Source organism: Mauremys reevesii, linkage group 3 (assembly GCF_016161935.1).
Source record: "Mauremys reevesii isolate NIE-2019 linkage group 3, ASM1616193v1, whole genome shotgun sequence".
Lineage (NCBI taxonomy): Eukaryota > Metazoa > Chordata > Testudines > Geoemydidae > Mauremys > Mauremys reevesii.
This window is the reverse complement of record NC_052625.1, coordinates 53,290,131-53,313,240: the sequence shown is the minus strand read 5'-3', so window position 1 is coordinate 53,313,240 and position 23,110 is coordinate 53,290,131. Positions and strand designations below refer to the sequence as shown.

Sequence of the window (23,110 nt, the reverse complement as noted above, 5' to 3'; positions counted from 1 at the left end):
GCACCCATGCAAGAGGCAGAGGCGAAGCTCAGCTGAGCCTTCTTCTCTGGGGACCAGCTATCTCCCCTGTATCTTGTCATACCTGGTTACTCCATAAGCCAGATTTTCAGAAGGGCATGAGCTCAGCAGGGTGCATAAAAGTGCATGTGCAACTTGCATATTTTGCGTGCATAATTGCTACGATTGCTGGATGAGCTGAATCAGGAACTTCCAGAGCTAAAGGCATGAAATCTAAAGAGCTTGACCCGAAGAGCTAAGTTCTTTAGCTATGGGCTATATGAGACTGTGATGGGACCCTGGCCTGTAAGGGGTTAATGGAGCCCTAGGGAGGCTGTGCAGCAAGCAGCCAATAGGAGAGGGGCTGTGAGGAGCAGCCAATCAGGGCCAGGCAGGCCTATATAAGAAGAGTTGTGTGGCGCGTGAGGAGGGAAGCTCAGGCTCTTAGTAGGAGGAAGGAATACCAGCACCCTAGACATAGCTAGAGAGAGCTCCTGGATTGCTGCTAAGACTGACAGGCTGAAGTACTGAGGCAAGGGGAAGAAGGTGCTGGAGGCCATAGGATAGTGGCCCAGGGAAATGAACTGAGGAGTCAGAGGGGACTCAGCAAGTGGCAGCTATCTACAGGGTCCCTGTGCCGAGACCCAGAGTAGTGGGTGGGCCTAGGTCCCCCTGCACCCCCACTTGCCAGTGAGGAAGTGGCTGCATTGAGGGTCTGTGATATTGTCCCCCAGAAGGGGGAAAACACAGTGTGGCACAGCCGGAGGGGAGTGTCTATGAAGAGGATGCCGCAATCCTGGGAGTGGTATCAGTAGCATAGCTAGCGGGGTGCAGGGGAAGCAGCCTAGGGTGACTAGATGTCCCAATTTTGTAGGGACAGTCCTGATTTTTGGGTCTTTTTCTTATATAGGTTCCTATTACCCCCCAGCCCCTGTCTCTATTTTTCACACTTGCTGTCTGGTCACCCTACAGCAGCCAGAGGAGGAGCCGGGGGGGGGGGGCGACACCTTTTTTAAGTTTGCTCCCCCTACACTTAGAACCTGGCTACGCCACTGAGTGGTATGGGTCCGGGAACAAAAGTGACAGCGGCGAGGCACCAACAGAGGATGACGCCCTGGCTACCAGAGCTAATTCCCGTTTCAGCCGCAAGGAGGCACCGGAGTGGTGAGTGAACCCCATTACAGCACCCATTGCCTGTGGTAATTAGGCACACAACTGTGGACATCTTGGCTTGCACAATGGTGTATGTATGTTTTGCAAATCTGGCCAGCACATCTGGGGCAGAAGACAAAGAAGATTTGTGGAGAACCATGTACACTAATAATAACAATTAATTAATTAATTAATGGATAAGAATACGTAAGAGAAATACCCACCGCTCCAGCCAACTGCGCAAAAAGTTTTCTGAAACTGGGTTCAATGTTATCTTCACTGATGTCATTCTAGAAAAGGGTTCGAATGGTAAAAAATCAACCTGTTATAAGGAGGGACATTGTGTCGGAGATGCTGTTTCATTAGCAATCATATTTAAACAAATGCATTTCCTTAGCTATGGTATAAGTAACACTGCAGATTATTGCATTGGAAAGAATGTTTAAAATCTAATTTTTATACTATTGATTCTGTTTTTGGTATTTTTTTTAAACAAAAAAAAATTGGACTAAACTGAACCCGAGAGTATCTGATTAAAGAAGCAAAAGTAAAACATTAAGATCCCACTCCTGCAAAGATGTACATACTTGCTAATTAAGTAATCTCTTGCTTTAGCTACTAGGACAGGCTCTCGCTAACAAAACTATACATATAATCCTGCATCCCTTACACAAGCCATCTCATAATGTCAGTGGGACTACGCCCATAACTATGTATTGCTGGATTGGGTCCCTATACTCAAATATGGATTAATGTCTACATCTGAAAACTGAAGCCTCTTTGCTTAGGCTTGAATCATTTCAATGAACAGTATCTGATCTGGTATCTGAGCAGGCTGAGTTTTGTTGCTGCAGGTAAAGGCTGAAATCTATTTTCAAAGCTGCTTCTGATGTTTTCATAGAATCTCAGGGTTGGAAGGGACCTCAGGAGGTCATCTAGTTTTCATTTACTTCACTGGGAGCCACGTATGTACATCCAAGAATCTGGCTTCAGGATGTAATAGAAGTTCTTGATGGATTATGGACTAACAGAAAAAGACTACAATACTGTGCATGTTTTGTACTGCTCGAGGAACGGGGGACTCAGAAATACACATTCAGATCAATGGAAAAAAGGCGTGATCTATCAATAAGGTTAAGATTCTGTCAAGGGCATTTTTAGTAAGTCAGGGACAAATCATAGGCAATGAATAAGAGTTCACAGAAGCCCACGACCTGTCCTTGACTTTTACTAAAAATACCAGGAGGGAGGTGGGGGGTGGCAGAGGAGAAACAGAGTGCTGCCAGGGGCTTGCAGCTGCTCCAGCCCCAGGGGGGCTAACCCAACCCCCGGCTGCTGCTCTGGTGGGCCTGGGGGCCGTGGCTCCTGCCTCAGTAGCCCCCACAGCTGACCACTGGCAGCTTCTCCAGGCCCACCACTGCTCCTGCCCCAAGGGCACTGACCTAACCCCAGGCACTGCTTCAACCGGGGACTGCTCCTCCAGCGGTCCCAGGGTTGACAGCAGCTCCAGCCCTGCCCCAGAAGAAGTCACCAAGGTCCTGGCAAGTCACAGAATCCGTGACCTCCATGACAGAATCGTATCCTTAACTATCACCTTTCTGTCTGTGATAGGATCGCTTCAGTTAGCAATGGGGAGGGGAAGGAGGAGGAGAAGATATACCTCTTCGATATTGGCCTCAATTTCATCATCTACAATCCTAGAAAGATAAAAGGATTGATGTTAAAACAAACTAATAAAAAATAAATGAGTTTAAGCAGAAGTTTTACTTCAATACTAGTTCTTTTAATTCCTGTAATATAGCATTAGAAAATACTAGAAAAATCCATTTAAATATTAATTGAAAATCAAGTTGCTGTTAATAATGTTTGAGGATAACTGGCCACAGAAACTGACTTTCAAGCAAACCAGTGCCGTTAACATTATTCCAGTTATGCCAACATATTTTTTTAGTTCATTTTGCCCTCAAAGCACTTTATTTTTACAAACCATGCAACACTCCTATGAGGCAGGTAAATATTACAGATTCAGAGAAGATTCATTTTAAGGCCAGAATGAACCAGTATGATCATCTAGTCTGACCTCCTACATAGATTTTTTTTTTCCTCACCCACTAATGCCTGAATCAAACCCATATCTATTAACTTCCTTATTTCAGAGAGAAGGAAATAGGCACAGAGCGCTTCAGTAATTTACTTCTGAAGCCTTGGATAATGAGAGTCAGACCTGGAATTAGAACTGGCTCCTACTCCTCCACTGAGATTGCTAGACCATCTCATTCTGTTAGCACGCAAGATGCAGCAAACCAAAGGAGGAGAAAAGTTCTATTCAGCTCATGTGCTGCTACTTGTATGGATCTATCACCTGGGGAAGGAGTGTTGGTGAGTTATGGTTGAGGACGGAACTAAAACTGAATAGCTACTTGAAGGCTGAAACCTGGCAGGAGACCCAGTTTTCACAGGGGGCCATGTAACATGCAGGCCTAGAGTAAGTGGCCTTTTGTGTTTGTATGTAGGATTTGTACTAGGGACCTAGAGATGAAAAGCTTCCTAACACATTTCCAATCCCCTGAGCCATCTCTTCCTCACACTGTGACAGTTTCGAAATTCTTCTCTTCTCTTTATAATCATGATTATTCCATGTACTTCCCAAATGGTGCTATTTAGAATCAGTCGTGTTTAGCATTTCACATTTTTAATTAAGGAAGACATTCAGCTGGGCTAGTTCCCTGGGCCTTTTCCCAGCAAGATTTCAAAGGTGTGAGCTCACTTCTTATGACTAATTGTGTCTGTTTGTGGGCACTAGTCCTGCAATTGGGATTTAGAGGCAATAGGAAATCATGTACATCTCATTGTGAGAGTTAACATTTCCATGAGTCAGAGAGCCCAGCTTGCTATTATCTGGTGCTTTCTTTAACACTTAAGACTCAATTGGTTACAGCTCAATAATCAGCGCCTATGCTGCCAGAATCGATATGAAATCTGCCCATCACCTTCTGCTGTGTTTAATTAGAACTCTCCTCACTGGTGCTCAGAAGCAATGAAGACGTTGATAATGGGTTGGATTCAATCCCGTATTAAAGAGGAAATTGAAATTCAGCCTGATGCTCTGTCCTCCTAGATGCTCACCCTGGATTACTAAGGACACAGTGTGAGCGAAGGACAGAGCTAGTCTTGCATTAGCTGGGCCCCGTTGGTTTCAGTAAGACATTGTCTGATTCTGAGTGAGTTTAAACTGACAGCCCTGGAAACTGAAGTCCTTCACTTAATATAAGAGGGGGAATCAATGCAAACTTCACCTCAGCATCACTCCACATCTGCCCCTTGCATCTTTCTTTCTCACCTCCCTCCCACCTCTCCCCAGCTCTGTCCCCCTCACCACACTTCCTTTCTCTGTCTTTCCATTGAGCTAATCCCCTCCTAACTAACCTGCCTTTGCAAACTGTGGAACTGACATGACATGGGCCACAGTCACATTGATCACTCTGCTTGTTTGCTACATCCCTTTCCCCTACACATGGTCTGTCTTGTCTATCTGGGGACAAAGCTGTCTACTACTTTGTGTTTTCATAGTGCCTAGCGCCGTGGGACTGATCTTAGTTGGACCCTGGACACTACTGCAGTAAATGTAAACAACAAGAAGAAACTTCTCCACACTTCCCTGCAAATAGGACAAACAGTCCTAAACCCTCCCCAGAAGAGACCACCACTAGAGATCAGAGGGTAATTCAGATGTCATGGTGCCTTTGATCATTGGCCTCTCAGATGAGGCTCTCAATGAGGATGCCAATTGTTGTGGGTTTTCCTTTAATGCAGATACCTGTCCACAGGGAAATGGAATGAAACCACAAACTCCTTTCACATGGGACATAGCTGAGTTGTCGCATAGTAGCAATTTTTGATCATTCTACATTTAAACCAGTGAGCTAAGGGGATCCCATTAGCAATTCTCAGGGCCATCTAGTCCTCAGACATCAGATTTATCCAGATAATATTTCTGGATACCATGAGGAGGAGAGAGAGAGAGAGAGGGTGTATTGGCTACGTACTGTGAATCTGCATTCTTTTCAGAGAAGACTCGGAGGCAGAAATCCCCATCCTTGTTGGGTTCAAAAGTGGATGGCACAATGACATATTCTCCTGGAGGCAGTTTGAATCGGTTTAGTACCTCTCGGAGGTTGATGAAGGTGTTTGATTTTTCTCTGGCTCTGTTCGTCAGGAAGAAGTTTTTGCTCAGATGAACGTTTGTATGGCCAGAAAACTTATGCAGACAAAGAGAATTATTTCAGTTCAGAGAGAAGCTGAAGACAGAACAGTAACATGTTATCTTTCTTGGGTACAGATCAATGCAACAAAATTATGCGAGAGCATAATTAATGGCATGGTGTATAGGTTTCATTGGCACAGTTTGCGATGGTGACCTTACTCACGAGTTTGAGGGCTAGTGCATGTTACACAGGTCATCCCAGATGAGAGTCAATAAAACCTTTACTCTGGGCTGTCAAATTCTAGATACGTTACACAGTTTGGGAGGAATTTGGCAAAATATTTAGGACTTTATAGACATGTGCTGGGTGTCATTCTTCACATCCCACTGACCTGGAAAGCCAGGGATGTCTAAGGGTCTGTCTCTCTGCTAATGTGGTGTGTGTATGTTAATATTATACTTGATACAAGTCAGTGTATACTGATTTAGGACAATAGAGCATAATCTTAGTGTCCAGGGAATCAAACAGCTCCTATTTTATTGCAATCGCCCTCAAACGCAGTCGTAGTATACAAAAGCCCAGGCCTCTATTAACTAGATGCAATTGACAATAGGGACCAAAAGAGACAATAAAAAATCGTTATTTGGAATATTCATTTTGTGCCAAATTTGGACCCTGTGCAAGCGTGAGAAAACAGGCTACCTAGGGAGGTTTGCTGGGTTTGTGCAGCAAAGAATCCTACCCATGTGCAGAGCAGCAATACAACAAAAACAAATAGCTTCCGGCCTGGAATATCTACTTATAGACTTAGCAAGGTCAACATTGTCCGTCCAGTGGAGAGGTCTCTCTTTATCCATGCCATTAAACCCCGTCTATGAACATTAACCACTGAGAACGGAGGAAAGAGAAAATGCACATTACATACCTGCGAGGGCAGCTGCAGAAAAAGCAGAAAGGGACACAAGTTATTCATTTGTTCATTGAAAGGAAACTAGCAGATAGATTAGATAATTATTACTATTATTCAAGGTCATGACCTTTTTCTGCTAATATTTTACTCTGCGCCTCTCTGATACATATCTAGTGAAATACACTAATAGATACGACTATACTCAATACTGCTAGCTGAGGTATATTCTCTGTCATCTTGTATTAAAGCAGGGCTCTCAAGCTTTATCCAACTAAGCGCCATGTGGCAACTTGTCAGGACCCTGAGGGCTACACCTAAATCTGTATAAAATAGAGCCATTGGTAGCCATCTCCTTCTTCAAAATGGCAATATTGCCTTTGGAAACTACAGATCCCATCATGCAATGCTCCATCATGATCTGAGTGGAAGACCTCTTACATCATGGTGGGCACTGAAGTCTCTGCAAACTGACACTGTGGGGTCCATTGTAGCTCTCCATTGGACACATTCAGTTTGCACATCAAACCTAGGTCATTCCATCCCCTTGTCCACCATCCTACTGAAAGGAATCAGGAATACTGCTGGTTTCTGGCTCACTTGCCTTGGCATGAAGCTGCCAAGGATTTAACAATTCCAAACAGGAGGTTTCAAGCAGCACCCAGTTTAGTGTTTTTCCTTTGGGATTTGCATGCAAATCTTCTGTAGAATGGGCTGCTTGTTGTCCCGCCCCCCCAAAAAAAATCACAAGAGGGGCCAGGCTGTTCTTTAACTGGCATTACAATAATTAATATAATCTTGCACTTGTCTAGCAACGTTCTTCAGAGAATCCAAACTTGCTTTAAGCCTCACAATGCCCAGGTGGAGCAGGTGCTGTGATATCTATTTTCCAGCCTTGGAAATTGAGGCAGAACGGCGTTAAGTAACCTGCCCCAGCTCATACACAACTTTGTGGTACAACTAGCAACAGAATTTGGGGAATTAAGCCCTAGACAACACTACGCTTAAAGGAAGTACCAGTGAGCCTGTTGGAGCTGGTTTAGATGCACACAGGCCAGCCCCTTTGTGTAGAGTCCTTTATCCCAGCTAGTCTTACACATGCTTTCACTGGCTCTGCTCTTGGGCTGATCTTTTTCACACTTGCACTGATCCCCAACTAGCATCCTATTCCCTGCCAGAATCACTCCCATTCTGTTGCCACTCCCCATGATTTGATCAACTGAAGAAGGCTGAGATGAGTGGAACCCAGAATGCATTTCTGACTTTTCATTGCTTAACCCCTACCCTGCCCCTGTACACCAGAGGTGTTCAGCAGCTGGCACTCAGGGTGGCTAGATGTACCAGGTGCTGGATGGGCATTGCTGCATATGACTTTGTCTTGTTCCCGAAGTGTTAGGTAGCAGGGAAGCAGACGAGTCATTCAGTGATGACCCCTCCCTCTTTTTGAAGTTCTGGGGACTTTTTCTATTTTCTTCCCCTCAAGGAATTTGCATGTGTATGTGTATTGCTCTACTTGCCTCATAGATCCCAAAGCCAATGGTGTGCATATCCTCCCCCATCTTCCGCTGCCTCCTGCGGTGCTTCTGAATCAGGCCAACCAAGAAGGTGCAGCCCTTCTCAGGATCATCGGGATCCTCATCTTCTTCCTCCAGCTTAATCAAATACTGCGGATTCATCCAGAAAGTATCTGAGAAAACAGAGTTTGTGACACAAACCCCTCAGAGCCTTCTCTGAAACCGGCCCATGCTGACATTTCTCAGCAGCCACTGTAGCTTGGACATGTCCTTAAAGATATAGACCTAAACTTTCAAACTAGGGTGCATAAAGAACAGCAACACTGTCCAGAGTTATGCCCCTATGCAGGTGGTCTGATTTTTCAGAGACGATGATCACCTGCAGCTCCCATTGAAACCAATTTCCCGTGAAGTCAATGGGAGTTGTGGGGACTCAGTACCCCTGAAAATCAGGTTCTAGGTGTCTCAAGATGAGCACCTAATCGTGGAGGCACCCATAGTTGGTGGAAAACGCTGGCCTAAGGGACTTGCCCAAGGCCGCAAAAGAAGTCAACATGAGAACCAGGATTAGACTCCCCAAGCTCCTGGGGGCCAGTCCCATGCTTAGACCACTAGTTCATAGCTCTGTCTAGACACAGCCCTGGAGAAAGACCTATCCAACTGGTTGGCAGGGTGTGTGTGAGAGTTTTAAACAAGTAGTTGCCCTTGGCTTAATTCACTATCTCAATTTTTTTTTTAAATTGTCAGGGAAAGAATAAATAGGAGTTTAGTGGAAGCTACACTGAAGGATGAGCCACCTCGACTGAGGGGGATTTTATAGAACTCCACGTGCCCTAAGGAAATCCTAGCTAGAATAAGTCCATGTGTGTTTTCTGTGAATGCAGAAGTAGCACTTGGGAAGTCTTACTTGGGTAATTCCTGCAACCCCCAGCAGTGGAGCCACGCCTCCAGTTCCCATCTAGCTTGGTCAGGCTCCACTTCTTGTATTTTTCATTTGCCAGCGTGTCTGGAGTCAGGTTGCAGATCTCAAGGCGGGAGTAATGTCTCAGGAAATCACTGAATGACATCCTGTGAGGAGCAATGCCACACACAAATCCTGCTTAAAATGGGAGACTTCCCACATGCCACTTTTCCTAATCCTCCCTCTAATAACTCTAGCTACGACCTGACACTCCAGTTGTTGACCAGGGTGATGAGGTGCTTTATCTAGCCATTGTGGGGACCTTGGGTATTATGCGATTGAAATCACTCCTACATTGATTACAGGGCCACTACAGCGATCCATCAAATTTCTGGTGATCCGGATCCTGGACCCCACATCCAATGGGATAGGCTACAACGTCTCTGCTCAGGTTCGCAGATAGCTGTGCGCTTCCATATTATCCCCAGGCCTATTTATCTGAGTCACTGTTTGTTGGCCCAGGGTATTTATGTTCAAAAATGAAGGAAAACAATCTCCCCTGCTATTCAAAAACCCAGAACTTCTCACCAAAATTCCCCATCTTCATGTCTCCTGGTCAATCGCTCTCTCACTTCAGGAGCGACGCTGTTCCAGTTTGAGCAGCTAGAACAAAGATGGGAGTTTGCTTAATTGTCAAATGATAACTCAGTCAATCCCTAATGCAGTGACTTTGATGGGGTCACTTTGCTCTCCTGTGGCTCCATGTGATTGCAATATGCTACTGTGTCCAGCTCAGCAGAACTCCCAAACTCAGTGGAGTATGGTAGCAATTTAGATCATGTACAGTTAAGACACGTACACATTTTCACAAGTGTCTAGTGATTTTTGGGTGCCTCCCTATATGGGGGCCCAGCTTGAGATGCTTTAAAGATGACTGAATTCCACTAAGTGCGGAGCACCTGCCTCTCCCCTGCAAATCAGGCTCCTGCCTGGTGTCTCAGGTTGGATACTCTAAAATGGAGGCACCCAGACTCATTAGACACTTTTGAAAAGTTAGGCATTGTGCCTTTAAGAAATGACTGCTTAAATGAACTGTCAATCAGCAGGATAACTCCTTCTGGAAAAGGAGGAACTGGGACCGATGATCTGCCACTGAAGACAGCAGATCTATGTTTTCAGTGTAGCAGCAAATATTAAATTCTTTGTCAAGAACTGCATAACTTTACAAAGACAGTTTCTCCTGAAAATACGATGTCTTTTCTGTAGAAGACCATATTGGGATCCAAGTCTTTAGAGAGTCATGCAAGGTGGAAATGAGCCAAAATACTGTAAATTACATGAGTGTGTGTTACAATAGGGTTTATAAAGAGGACAGAGCAAAGTCTCCGTGGGGAAAGCTATGGTCCTTTTAAACAGCACAAAGCAACACACCAGTTTAGGATAAAAAATGCAGAATGCTGGGTCCAACTGTAACTTCAGGGGAATTTCAGGTAGGGAGAATGCAATTCCCAGTGGAAATTTAGCCATGCTACTGGGATGAACATCCTCTTACAATGTACAAGTCTCCTAGACCTTTAACTCACTTATCATTCCATTTTCCAGTCCACTCCACTTCCCCCCAGGGATTTCGGATTCTGATCAGCTTTTGCATACTTCCTCGGCAATTCACCTGATGGGATTAAAAGTGCAGAAGGGACTGAGTTACACAAGGAGCCTGTGTTTATTACAACACAGAAGACAGCACAGTGGTTGAAATACTTGCACCTCATTCCTTAGCTATTTATGTAATTTTGTACCTGGTTATTTAGTTGGAGAGGCAGAAAGCCACATTGGCTTTGGATAAGCTCTGATTACCTAATGCATGCAGACAGGAAATTTAGATTGTATGCAAATCAAATATCTGTATGCTTGGGGGCAGCCAAAATCATTCTTGTGCTGGAAGAATGACATGTCTAAGAGGGTTTAATAATAAAGAGTGGAGCTGCAGAGGGAATGTGAGGTTATTCACAGCACCCCAGCAATTGTTACAGTGTGGTTCTACTCTAAAAAGCGCCAGAGTAAAAATGGTACGTTCCTACTCAACCAATCTGACCCCGACATGTATTGAGAGTCATACCTGCAACTGAGTACATACAGGACACTGGGGTGACTGCTCCTGTTCTTGTAAAGTCTGCCACAGGCTCCTTCCTCACCATAAACACTCTGGACCTCAGCGGTGCCAGCCCCAACACTTCAGTACCTCCTAGCACCCTACTGAGGCTTTGGTTTACAATTGACTGATCCCTACACACACATCAGGGTTAGGGCCCCTCTGAACTTTAAAAATCCCACTCAGAAATCGGTGTTATTTGGGGAGAGGCACCGGATTCATTTGAAGTAGGGAATTGCACAGTGGCTGTGAGCTTGAAGCCAAGAACATGGATATGCTTTCTCGTGTACACTGGTGCACTATGGTGCATGCAGTTGCTGAAACAGCACAGAGAAGTCGGTGGGGCTTACTGGTGGGCCTCAGGTCTGAGAAGATTAATGGGGGATCTGAAATGAAACAGCCACTAGGAAGAGCCTGCAGAGATTTCTAAAGAGTAAAGCCTGGCCCAGCCTTGGTTATGTCTGAGTCAGGAAGAGAAGAACTCCCCACTGACTGAGGGGGAGAGCCGACAATCAAAGGCTAGCTGCAATCCTGCATGCTGCCAATTCCCATTTAGCTTCATCAGCCTGGATGCAGCATGCCAGGGACTGACACCACTTTCATTTGAGGGGCAGGGGCATTTCAGGAGTAATGAATAGGGGCCTGATCCAAAGACCATTGAAAATCAATGGAAATCAATGTTTCCAGAATCCGTCTGCTTCCCTTCTATCCTCTCCCATCTTTCCTTTACTGAGCCAGGCAATTCAACATCTTTCACACAGTGAGATCACCAGTCCCTCCCAGTGGAGCTGCTGGGCAGCTATTCCAGGAGATGAATATGTCGTTCCCCTGGGTATGCATTCCTTTTTCTCTCATACGTGCATCCTGTTGTTCTCTGAACTGCCTCATTACTCAGAGTAGAGTAATAATCACTCACAGTACAGTGTGCTGGGCTTGGATTTCCCACTGGGAGCTCTGTGCATGGACAATTTACAGTATCATACGCCAAGATTATAAAGTGGTAACAGAACAGTCTAGGACTATGCCATTTTCAAAACATAAAACTCCAAGGCTGAGGCCCAGTGAGTCTAAAACACAGGGATAGTGTGTGAGGGAACATTCTCCTGGGTGGCTAGGGGAAAATGCCTCTCTTCCCCCAAGCCTGTTGAACTTGACTGGAAAATAACCCAGCCGTTTGTAGAAGGGAGAGTCACATTAACCCAGCACACACTGAGGCTCTGTGTATTGCCTCAGCAACGCTCAATCCACCGAGGAACACTGGAACGATGCAGAGTGGCTAACCGTTCCAAACGCGGAGAGAACTCAGAACGTAACTCTCTCCATCCAATTTTATGCCCATTTTTTAGGGTTGTGGTTTTTTTTTAAAAAAAAGAGCATTCAATAAGTAATACGTGATGTTAAAAGTTTTGTTAAATGTTTGTGAGGTAATTTAACCACAAGAGGGCAGTTGGACTCAACACTTTTCTGTTTATAGGCTCTCACTGCAAATGTAGAGAGAGTCAAAAAATGGGAGGGAGGGAGTGTAAAATGTTTCTTGCCAAACCCAAAAAGTTTTGTTTTCAGCTGAAAAGCTTTTGATTTTTTTCAGCAAAAAGCTGAAAGTTGCCATGGAGAGCAGACATGTTTTTTAAAATTGTCACAAATCAAAACCCAATTTTCTGTCAAACTAGTCTGACAGAAAATTTTCAACCTACCCAAAAGGTTTAAAAAAAAAACAACAACAGCAAAATGTGACTGTGATGCAACCAAGCGGGACACCAGGCAAATACAATCTGGGGACAACACGAGAGAGGTTACCTCTTCGGCTCCTGTAACGGAGTATGCGTGGCCTTTGACCAGCTTCTGAGAAGTGACTGCCTCAGTCTCAGCTGCACTTGTGATCTGGAAACACAGAGCAATTCAGTGGTATTATTAACTACCTGTAAGTCTGAGGATACAACAAACTACAGCTTTTATAAAGCTCCCATAGAGCAAGGTTTAGCTGCTGCATAGGGGTACTGAGAGGATCAATTGGGTGTTTGAACAGGAGCTTTGAAACTAGCCAGTGTCCATGTGTCCCAGGGTGCTCTAGTAGTGGATGCAATCTAAACTCAGTTCTGTGCCATACAGCTGGCATCTAACGGACATTCTCCTTGAGCTCTAGAAGAGCTTCTGCTTGTGTATCAGGATAGGAGTTTACTTCATGATGTGCCCCTGAAGTTCCCAGTGGCCACAGGTGTGCATAGGACACACACAAAGGCCTAAGTGGCCACTGGCTTGCTATACTGCAGTATCACAGGTCATGGTAAGCAGCATGAATGTCACGGATACACATTTTAGTGCAATGCTGTGTGGGTAGCTCAGGTTTTTAGGAGTAGCATTTGGACCCCTGCTCATGGAGATGGTAGAGCTAGAAGAACCAAGGAGACAAGAGAATGCCCATTGTGCATCTTGCTGCACACTGAACATTCATCCTCACTCACCAGCTGTCTAAATCTGCATACGAGCTGTATGGTCTTAAAAGGAGCTGGCTGCAAATCCGCCATTTTTTATTTTTAAGGTATGTTATTTAGTGTGCACCAAAGAGCCATGAAATCAGGACTCCTGGGTTCTGATCCACGCTCTGCCACCAATTTGCTGGTAATCTTGGGCATTATTGTTTAGCATCAGTTTTCCCCTCTGTAAAATGCAGATAAAACTTTCCTACCTTGCAGGGGTGTTCTGAGGTTGAACTAATTAAGATATTTATAAAACCATTTTGTGCTTCTCTAACACCTTTCAACAAAGGAGCTCAGTGTATTTATTCTATCTCTTCCCAGCTAGGAGAATTGAAAACCTGGATCGTTCTGGGGTAGAAATCCAGATGTCAGATTCTTATCAAACTGCACACTAGAAAAACTGGACCTAGAAAATGCAGGGAAATCCTGAGTAGGGAAGTGCACTGTGCTTAGCAAATTATTTTTCCCATTGTGAAGTTCCTCTCTCTTATAGCTCTTTGATTTAACTAACATTTGGAGGAAAAAATTGGGTTTGTTATGAATGGAGGTTCTTAAAACTACTTTCCCTCCCAACTAAAAAAAACTAAGATCCATGATCCCTAAGAGAGTTGACTACTCCGTACTGACAATACTTAGCAGGCATACAGTGCTTAATAGCATCTAAACTTCAATCTATGGTACTAAAGATACATTTTTGGCTTAAAGCGCCTGTCTTTAGGCCTTTTTCTTTTCCTGGTCTATTTCCTTTAGACATTCTTTGCTTTGTGTTAGTTATGGGGGTATGTTCAAATGTTTTAGGCAGTACTAAGCTCTTTTTTGTTTGTCTATATACAGATAAAGTACACACCATGATGACTTAGATTTTGGCAGTGGGTGTATTCTGTTAAAGCCATTTAAAAGATTGCCAATGTATCCAGCTTCCCTGTTTCAGCCTGGATTTCATGCAACCCTTGGGAACAATTTCTGCAGCAATAAGGTAAAGAGATTTCTGCAATGCTAGTGGCCTGCAGTCCCAACTCTGCAGAAATCCTTGTTAGCAGCAATATGCTGGGATCCTTGTCTAAATATTCTGAGATTCCTTCTTTCCCAAAACCCAGAGCCAGGAATAACTTCCTGCCAAACCAGTGGGATTTATTTAATCCTTTCAGACTCTGATGCACAGTGGAAAGCAAGGGTGTGGTACACAATACCATTAAATCCAACTCCCACGTAATCTGGGCATATCAGAAGAGTTAATAAATTATCCTTCTAGCTCCAGAGAAAAAAGATCTCTGGCTCTTATATGCCACTAAATTGCTGATCAGTAATGGCTGAGTTTTCCAAATTCTGTGATCTGACCCCACGGAGGATTATGTTGCCTCTGATACTCCTGTGCCAAATTCTCTAGCCACGAAATAGAGGACAGCTGGCCTCCCTGAGCTAGCAGCATTAGTAGAAAATTCCAAGAGTTGTGTGGTAACTGAGCACAGCAATATGCTGAGTGCTCCCTATCTACTCCTGCTGCAAGGGATATTGACAGTCTGGTAGAGAGCTGGACTGACTTACATCAATAGAGCATCCGAGGAGGGAGCCTTTTAGAAGAGCTTTCTGGATGATTTTGAACAGGTTGGGTGGTGCCTTTTGCAGCTCATACCACTCTGCAATTCCGCCAGTGAAATCCTCAAAGCCTTCAGTGGTGGATCCTCCAGAGAGAGCCTCGTATGACCCATTCACCCTGCACAAATGACATTTACTGTTTCAACCTTCTCTCTGAGGCAGCTCCTCACCTAGTATAAATTGTCATAGCTAAGATGAAGTCAATGGAGCTCCACTGATTTCAGTTTAGCTATGACAATTTATACCAGCTGAGGATCTAGCCTCTCCATCTATGTTTTTCTTACCTCTTCATGGCAGGAAAGCCAAACGTAGGAACTAACATGCTATATTTCAGGAATGTGGGTTTGTATGTCCAAACATGCAACAACAAATGCTCAAGACTGTATGTAACCAAGCACATGTCCCCTCTGCTCCCAGGTTCGATACAGAAACTAGACCTCAGACTCCTTTATACCTCAGCTGGTATAAGTCAGCATAGTTCCATTGAAGTCAAGGATCTGGCTCTGTACATTCAGAATAAGGTTCCCACTACTAGATGCAAGAATTCCTTCCTGAGACTGGAACATCAGACTTAGGTGTCCTCACTATGAATCAGAGGTTTGTACACACTGGACTGGAATACCATGAGCTCCCCAGAGTTCAGCTGCCTAACAAGGCAGTGCGACTGGTATTCTGTCATGACCTGTTTGCGACACGTGTAATGTTACTTCCGTAACCTGGACTACCAAAGATAAAGTACAGAGAAAAGGTTTGGCCCCAGAAGAAACCACAAACATTAGCATTTTCAGCTACAGCCTGTAGCATCTGTCACAAACCCACGTTATACAATCGGCTGAAGCTGTCAGTGATAGGTATCCTAAAAGATTTAGAAGACTAATTAGACTGACACTACCTCCATATAGTTCCAGATATAGGACAGATACTCCACCAGATATTAGCTTAGGCATGCGGAGGTCTAAAGGTGAAGCAGAAAGGAAGAAGTCTCATTTGTTTTTAAAAATTGGCCCTTTACTTACTTGGCATAGGCCTTCTCCAGCAGAGCGCTCCAAAACTCACTCCCTTCTGCTGAGTGAACGAAGAGCAGCTCTCCATTTTTGGTGGGGAGCTTGTCGTCAACAACAACATCCACCCACTCCCCATACTGCCAGAACTGAAAGAGAGAATGAAAAGGACCTGGTTGCTGATGATTGCCACTGTGCGTGGGTTACACAGCCATGCCCTGGACAGAACCTTCACAGTTGAGTCTCGTGTCAGTGCATGTCCTCTCTTGCATTCTCTTATATTCTCCTTGGTTTTGTCTCCCTGTTCTCTGCCTGGCTACTCATTAAACATTTTTCTTGATCTTTTAGTTCATTGTAATAATCTTGCATGGATTTTTGTGCTTTGAACATGTAAAATATGTATTATGTGGCTAACTATATGGCACAAGCATGTGATGTAACAGCAGCTGTACTGTGAGCTTTAGGGTTATTTGATTAGCTCTCTTTGCTTAGTTTGCTGCAGAGACGGATAAACTAGTTTGGATACATTTAAGAGTCAAGAAGATCCTTCATTCGAACCTCAACCTGAACCAGGATGGGACTTTTCTGAAGTTCAAAAAGATCTGGATAACTCACACAACTGGGAGCTCTCGTGGCGGGGAAAGTGTCAGTGCCAAAACAGTGTACAAGAAATTGCTGTCCTGGTATTTCTGGATCCGGAGGAAGTTCTGGAAAGTTTGTTCTTATCAGATTAGCAGCCCACATTGCAAACTGAAGGGCCCCTAACTCCAGTTTTACACCAGTGAGATTCCATTGACTTCCCTGGAGTTACTCCAGATTTACATCAGTGTAGGAGAGAGAAGTAAAGGCCCAAGGAGTTTGGAAAGTTCAGGGTTTGGGTAAGCATGAGCTTTCAGTCTTGTGAGCAACTGACTTGCTTTGATCTTCTGAAGTTTGTTTGCCACAAGTTTGTGGTTCTCTGCCATAGACATCAAGTGATACCTTGGTTACCACAGACAGTGTTAACCCAGGTTGTATTACTGCTTGTGTTATGATAAGCAGCAAGAGGGCTGTTGGCTGAATATTTAGAAGCACCTGCTTAAAACCATGGTACTGACTCAGCCAGCATTCCACCCCCTATCACAACGTTGCTTGGGAAGCTTCCCATAAGAAGCCAGGTCTGCTACCCCCAGTGTGAAGAAATCTAAATTCCTCTGCAACTCTCTAGCTGGTCAACTAATGCTAATGATCTTGGCTGGAAGTACCTCCTTCCGTTTAACTCCCAAGACAGATAATGGTTTCTGTATCCAGGGTCAGTCTGGCGGTGGGTCCTTGGAAGAATCCTGCCTTATTCTGAGATGCTTCACTTCTCCATTCTAGTGTGAGAGTGGAGGGAATGGCCCTTTGTGGGGACTACACAGTGGATTTGGACAACAAACACTACAGGACTGGAATGAAACTCACACTCCAGTCTGACAGACCACCACTGATCTTGGAGAGACACAGTAACCAAAATATGCCATTTCAGTTCTTCGGCTGGTGTAAATTGGTGCAGCTCCATTAACTTCAATGGAACTATACCAATTTACATGAGGTGATCCGGCCCACCACGTTCCTCACATTCTGTCAGTATATGACTCTTTAGCAAAAGGCAGAAGCCAGGTACCTGGAAGTGGAAGATTCCTGCATATTTGTCCTGGAAGCTCTGATCTTTGGGAACAACTCTGGCCAGAATCTCTTCATTCAGGGTGAGAGATGCAATGGCTGCCAGCAGCCAGCAGTCACCTGTGAATACACCAGAAAGCATTAGCCCTTAGTTTTCGTACTGTGAAGGAATTTCTGTATGCCTGAGCATAGGGTCAGGGAAAGATTTCACCTCTGCTTCATTCTATGCTTCTACTTTTCTGAGAACTCAGCGACTTGACATAACTCATCAGACCTTCAAGCCTATAACCAGGTGGTCAAGTCCTGGGTCTGACAGAGAATCTTGGTTTGTTTCTTAACGAATGGAAGCGTTGCTATAGTGATGATGGTACTGATAAATAACCAACACATGGCCCCTCTCAATGCGCTTGACAAACGTTACGAATAATTGCAAACTTTCTGCACTAGCATCACTTGACCCATCACTGAAATGCAGCCGTGATGCTGGCAAACCAGGTGCTGGCTCTTGCCAAGGCTTTAGGCCTCAGCCAAGCACTGACAAATTTATTGCTGGAAACCAATCTTTCCCACCTGTGTGTTAGTATGGTTCAGATGGGTATTGAACTTCTAACAACGCGTTTAGTATTTAGACTTTAATGCATGCAGCAATTTACAAGTATTTTGTAATCTCACTTGTACTATCTTTATCACAGGCTATAAGGTAATATTTACGTTTTTGCTTTATAGCTGTAAAACATGTTTGCTCTCAAACGGTCAGCCTGTCAGTCCTGCCTGATGGACAAGACCTGATCCCTTCTACCAAAAGTAAATGGCACATTGTGAGACATCGCTAACTGCCTCTATACAGCCATGAAGATGCTACATGCAAAAGGGCTCATCCCATCAGCTTGAATTCTGGAAGAAGGAAATCAAGATAGCAAACAAGAAAATTTTTAATCTCCTGCTGTTGGACTCTCACAGGGCTGGAGCTAGGAAACAAAAGCAGAGATCTCCAGGATCAACCTGGGTTAGCCCTAAGAGACATTCAGTGCTGACAGATTACGACAACTGTCACCTTTTGGAACCATAGACTGTAACTCATTTGTGCATATGTTTGCCTGCTTTAATCTGTAAATAACTCTCAATTTCTTTTTCCTAGTTAATAAATCCTAATTAGTTTACTATAAGATTGGCTACAAGCATTATCTTTGGTGTGAGATCTGAGGTACCAGTTGACCTGAGGTAAGTGACTGGTCTCTTGGGACTGGAAGCAACTTGAATCTTTTGTGATCTTTGATGGATAGCAACCAACTATCACTAAATCCAGCTTGCATGGGTGACAGGGTAGACTGGAATGCCCGGGGGACTGTCCGTGACTCCATAATAACACTGTTATAGTACTTCAGGAGTTCATATTTGTTACTGGGTTGGTGAAGTCTAATTAGAAAACATACAACCAGTTTGGGGTGTCTGCCCTGCTTTTTGACAGTCTTCCTTGAGGTTGGCACCCACAGTCGTGAACAACTCTGGACAGCGTGACAGCAATCACCACTGCAGTAGAAGACAGCAACCTTTACAAAACATGAAGTGACTTTGATTCTGATGAAAGGTGCTGGATTGCCAGCCCTGGCGAGTGAAGTCCTCTATCAAACCACAGCACAGGTAGCAGCCCTGGAAATTTCTACATACCAATACCTGCCAATGTGCCTCAGTCCTGCTCTGGAGACACGCCTTCTAGGGGTGGGGTGGCAGGTAACTTACAGTCAATGGCCCATTCAATTCAATGCCTGTCTGCTGAGTTTCAGTTGTGGATGGCCTTTAAACAGCACCCAGCCGTACATTACACAAGAAGTTTGGTGTGGCTTGATAAAAACAAACATTAGCGATGAATGAAACTGGCTTTAGTATGTGCATTTAAGAAGAAGATGCAGTTAGGACTGGGATCACTACTGCCCTGTGTCCTTCCACTGCAAAGATAATGCCAGTTACCCTTGCTGAATCAGCAGGATGATTCCTTGGCTTCTCCAGGCCTGCAGGGCTCACTCTCCTTTCTGAACATTAGCTGCCTGACCTATTCAGGAATGAAGAGCCTCCTTCCCTGTTCTAAGCCATCACTTTTGCCTCTAGGCATAACTGACAAATAGGCATAATTTTAGGCCATTTCCAAGAAGAGGTGGAAATGGGCTGTTTGTGATTCCTTAATACTGTTGTCTATAATGGGCCACAGACGCCTTTTCAGCTGTTCCTGGAAGAAACGCAGAACCCCAGCGTGGGCTCCATTAGTTTGAAAGTAGTTGGATATTAGGTCTGTATCCCTTTGACTAGTTTGTTGTGAACCCCGTCGTGGGGCTCACTGCCTTCTGTGTTTGTGGGTATTTTCTAGACTCTGTTTTTAGGGACTCACCTTTGCCCAGATTTCTTTTTCTTTGTTTGTTCTATAAAAGGCAAAAGATACAACGAGCTCCACCACGTAAATGCATTTTATGTATTTTAAAGAAAACGAGCCGTTCTGTGCTTATCTCAAATTAGGGAACGGAGCAGCACAGAGAGAAAGAAAATGTGATGCCTCTAGGCACGTGCAGCAGCTCCAAGGGTGTTCCTCTATTCGTAGGGCCAGTACTTGCCTAGGCAAGCAGAGGACGTGTCCTGTCCCCCACCCCACTCCTCTCCAGTTCATGAGCAACTGCAGATTTGCTCTTACAGACGTACCCTAGGGATTGAATCTGTCACGAATTCTTATGTACAGCATCCTCCTAAATGATCTTAATAAACCAAAGTCCTTCGATCTCCCAACCTTTCTTATTTGTCTCTGTGGAAATTCACTGAAGCCTCCTGATCCAGCCCAAAGTTCCAGCTTCTGGGACTTGCCACCCATGAGTCAGAAAAGGTCTGAAGGCCAGCCCTGTTTCTTAGTGCGGTATGCCCTTCTACCCTCTCTGGGACAAAGCCAATGTACACGCTGGCTGTAGGCTGGAGCCTCACGTTCAGTACCAGCAATGTTGTACTTTTCCTACAGACAGACAGAAAAACATGCTTTCGCAAAGGGGAGGAAGAGGAGACTGACTCCCTACAAATAGTAAACTATTTTTATAGTTATTCTTGGAAATAAAAAACATGAGTTCAATAGTGAAAGATCACCTTTATGTGCAATGACAGACCCTTTGAGCAGCATGTTAATGAGGTAACTAGTGCTTTTAAAGAGCCTCACAATCCCAAAGAGCTGAGTTCCAGGGTACGCTCCTTTGACTGCACTTTTCCAACTGATTTTTTTCTCCTGTAGCTTATAAGGGAAGGCTCCTCTGATTAGAGCAGGAAGCCAAGAGTTAGGACTCCTGGGTTCCATTCCCCTTTCTGACACTGCCTTGCTTTATGACCTTGGGTAAGACAAGGTCTTTGCCTCAGTTTCCCCATCTCTAAAATAAGTAGTGCTCTTCTCCCGGTGCACCCCAAATATAGAAGAGAGCCTTGAGATGAGGCGTTGGAGAACAAAAGGGCTGTTGGGGATTGTGGGGTCCAAGACTCATGGCAAGAGGGGGCTGGATGGAGCAGCAGTTAACCGGTGGCTGTCAGATGGCCAGCTGTCACCACTGGAAAGAAGATCAAAGTCTTGTGAATGGGAGCAAGAGCAGGGTTCATATGGGTGTCTGGGAGGAAGTCTGGGGTGGGGTCATTTAGCCTTAATCCACCATAAAGTGCTGCCACAAGCTTAACTGCTGCAGCACAAACACCATTCTTTTGAGGAGTACGGGGATCTTGTAACTTCCTTGCACGCCCTCTGTTTTGCAGTTTTTCTCTGTCAATAGATCCCAGTGGCTGGATTTATCCTTCAGTACATCTCAAGGAAGAGCTGGAAGAGGTGGATTTTTAAAATAATTTGCAGACCTGAGTCACTCTTCCTTTTCCCATTTCCTATACCAAATGGCATGAAACATAAATAAACCTTAAAACCCACCCCTTAACCAAGCTCCAATGGCCAGCTCTGTTGCTGTAGAGGAGTCCTTGCTAGCTGGGATGTTATTTTTCCAGGAAAAGACAATTGAACAAGCACACACACTTCCAGCTGGAATGACTCTAGCTGTAGATTAAAGTACAATGACAGAAAGCAGAAGTCAATTTCCCATGAGATTGCACAGAGCACGTCTCCTCTGTAAGATGCTTCATCAGTTCTGCCTCACAAAATGGCAACTGCCCTTGTAGACTCCTTAAAAATGTAAAGATGAAGTATAGGGGAAGTCATAATAGGAACAGAGCTCCGCGCACACTAGATCTATTTTGGAACGCCGCAGTGCTCAGGAAATGGGCAGAGGATATGGACACAAGGCATTGGGGGTGTGAAATACATTCTTAACAGACTATTCACACGTCTTATAGTGATAGACTCAAAGAGCTCAATCCATTTAGCTTAACAAAGAGAAGGCTAAGGGGTGACTTGATTACTGTCTATAACAGGGGTGGGCAAACTAAGGCACGTGAGCCATTTTAACGTGGCCCGCAAGCCACACCACGTGGCTCGGTCCCGCTCCGGCGGGGCGCAGGGTCGGGGCCGCGCCATGCGGCTCCTGGAAGCTGCGGCATGGCCCCGCTCTGGCTCTTACGCACTCTGAGGGAGCTGCAGGGGCAGTGCCTGCGCACAGGGCAGCGTGCAGAGCCGCCTGGCCGCGCCTTCACATAGGTGCCAGAGAGGGAACATGCCACTGCTTCTGGAACCACTTAAGGTAAATGCCGCTTGGAGCCTGCAACCCCTGAGCCTCTCCCCATGCCCCAGCCCTGATCCCCCTCCCGCTTTCTAAACCCCTTGATTCCAGCCTGGAGCACCCTCCTGCACCCCGGAGCACCCTCCTGCACCCCAAACCTCTCATCCCCAGCCCCACCCCAGAGCCTGCACCCCTCCCACACTCCAACCAAATTTTGTGAGCATTCATGGCCTGCCATACAATTTCTATTCCCTGATGTGGCCCTCGGGCCAAAAAGTTTGCCCACTCCAGTCTATAAGTACCTATATGGGGAGCAAATATTTAATAATGAGCTCTTCAATCTAGAAGAGAAAGGTATAACATGATCCAATGGCTGGAAGTTGAAGCTAGACAAATTCAGATTGGAAATAAAGTGTAATCTTTTAATGGTGAGAATAATTAAGCATTGGAACAATTTAACAAGGGTCGTGGTGGATTCTCTATAACTGACAATTTTTAAATCAAGCTTGGATGCTTTCTTAAAAGCTCTGCTCTAGGAATTATTTTGAGGAAGTTCTCTGGCCTGTGCTAAACAGGAGGTCAGACTAGATGATCACAATGGTCCTTTCTGGCCTTGGATGAGTTTGCAATTAGTTACAAACACCTCTGTCCCCTGCTGCATGGGTTAGTCAGAGCCTCACAATGATCCTATTTGTGGAGGGAAAGGTTGCAGGGCCCCTTGCAACAAGCCCTCTAGGCTAATGAGTGCAGAGGCCTCATGCTCTCCCCTACACAGCCTGTCTGCACAGAAGTGCCATTGTTCCTCTGTTTTTCTACGAGGGAATCCCCAAACAAACAGTCACATGCTCCACTCGGGTTCAGATGCACTTGGAAAAGAATCCCCAGAAATTCCTT

The 23,110-nt window shown here is 44.9% G+C and overlaps 1 protein-coding gene and 1 long non-coding RNA gene across 2 annotated transcripts in view; one reads left to right on the top strand and one right to left on the bottom strand.

Annotated features, from left to right (window-relative positions):
• The window catches only part of CAPN2 (calpain 2), a 52,601-nt gene that overhangs the window by 16,321 nt on the left and 13,170 nt on the right, over window positions 1-23,110 (bottom strand). The window contains exons 3-14 of the mRNA XM_039530324.1: window positions 17,545-17,663; window positions 15,915-16,048; window positions 14,848-15,016; window positions 12,623-12,706; window positions 10,260-10,345; window positions 9,265-9,339; window positions 8,683-8,843; window positions 7,779-7,948; window positions 6,280-6,291; window positions 5,196-5,407; window positions 2,810-2,846; window positions 1,374-1,439 (exon numbers count right to left, since the gene is read on the bottom strand). Coding sequence (XP_039386258.1) covers window positions 1,374-1,439; window positions 2,810-2,846; window positions 5,196-5,407; window positions 6,280-6,291; window positions 7,779-7,948; window positions 8,683-8,843; window positions 9,265-9,339; window positions 10,260-10,345; window positions 12,623-12,706; window positions 14,848-15,016; window positions 15,915-16,048; window positions 17,545-17,663 — 1,325 coding nt within the window. The remainder of the gene's footprint in view (window positions 1-1,373; window positions 1,440-2,809; window positions 2,847-5,195; window positions 5,408-6,279; window positions 6,292-7,778; window positions 7,949-8,682; window positions 8,844-9,264; window positions 9,340-10,259; window positions 10,346-12,622; window positions 12,707-14,847; window positions 15,017-15,914; window positions 16,049-17,544; window positions 17,664-23,110) is intronic.
• On the top strand, window positions 446-18,505 carry LOC120400959. The gene is made up of 3 exons (XR_005596198.1): window positions 446-543; window positions 1,035-1,161; window positions 18,270-18,505. It is a non-coding gene; the product is annotated as an uncharacterized LOC120400959 (long non-coding RNA).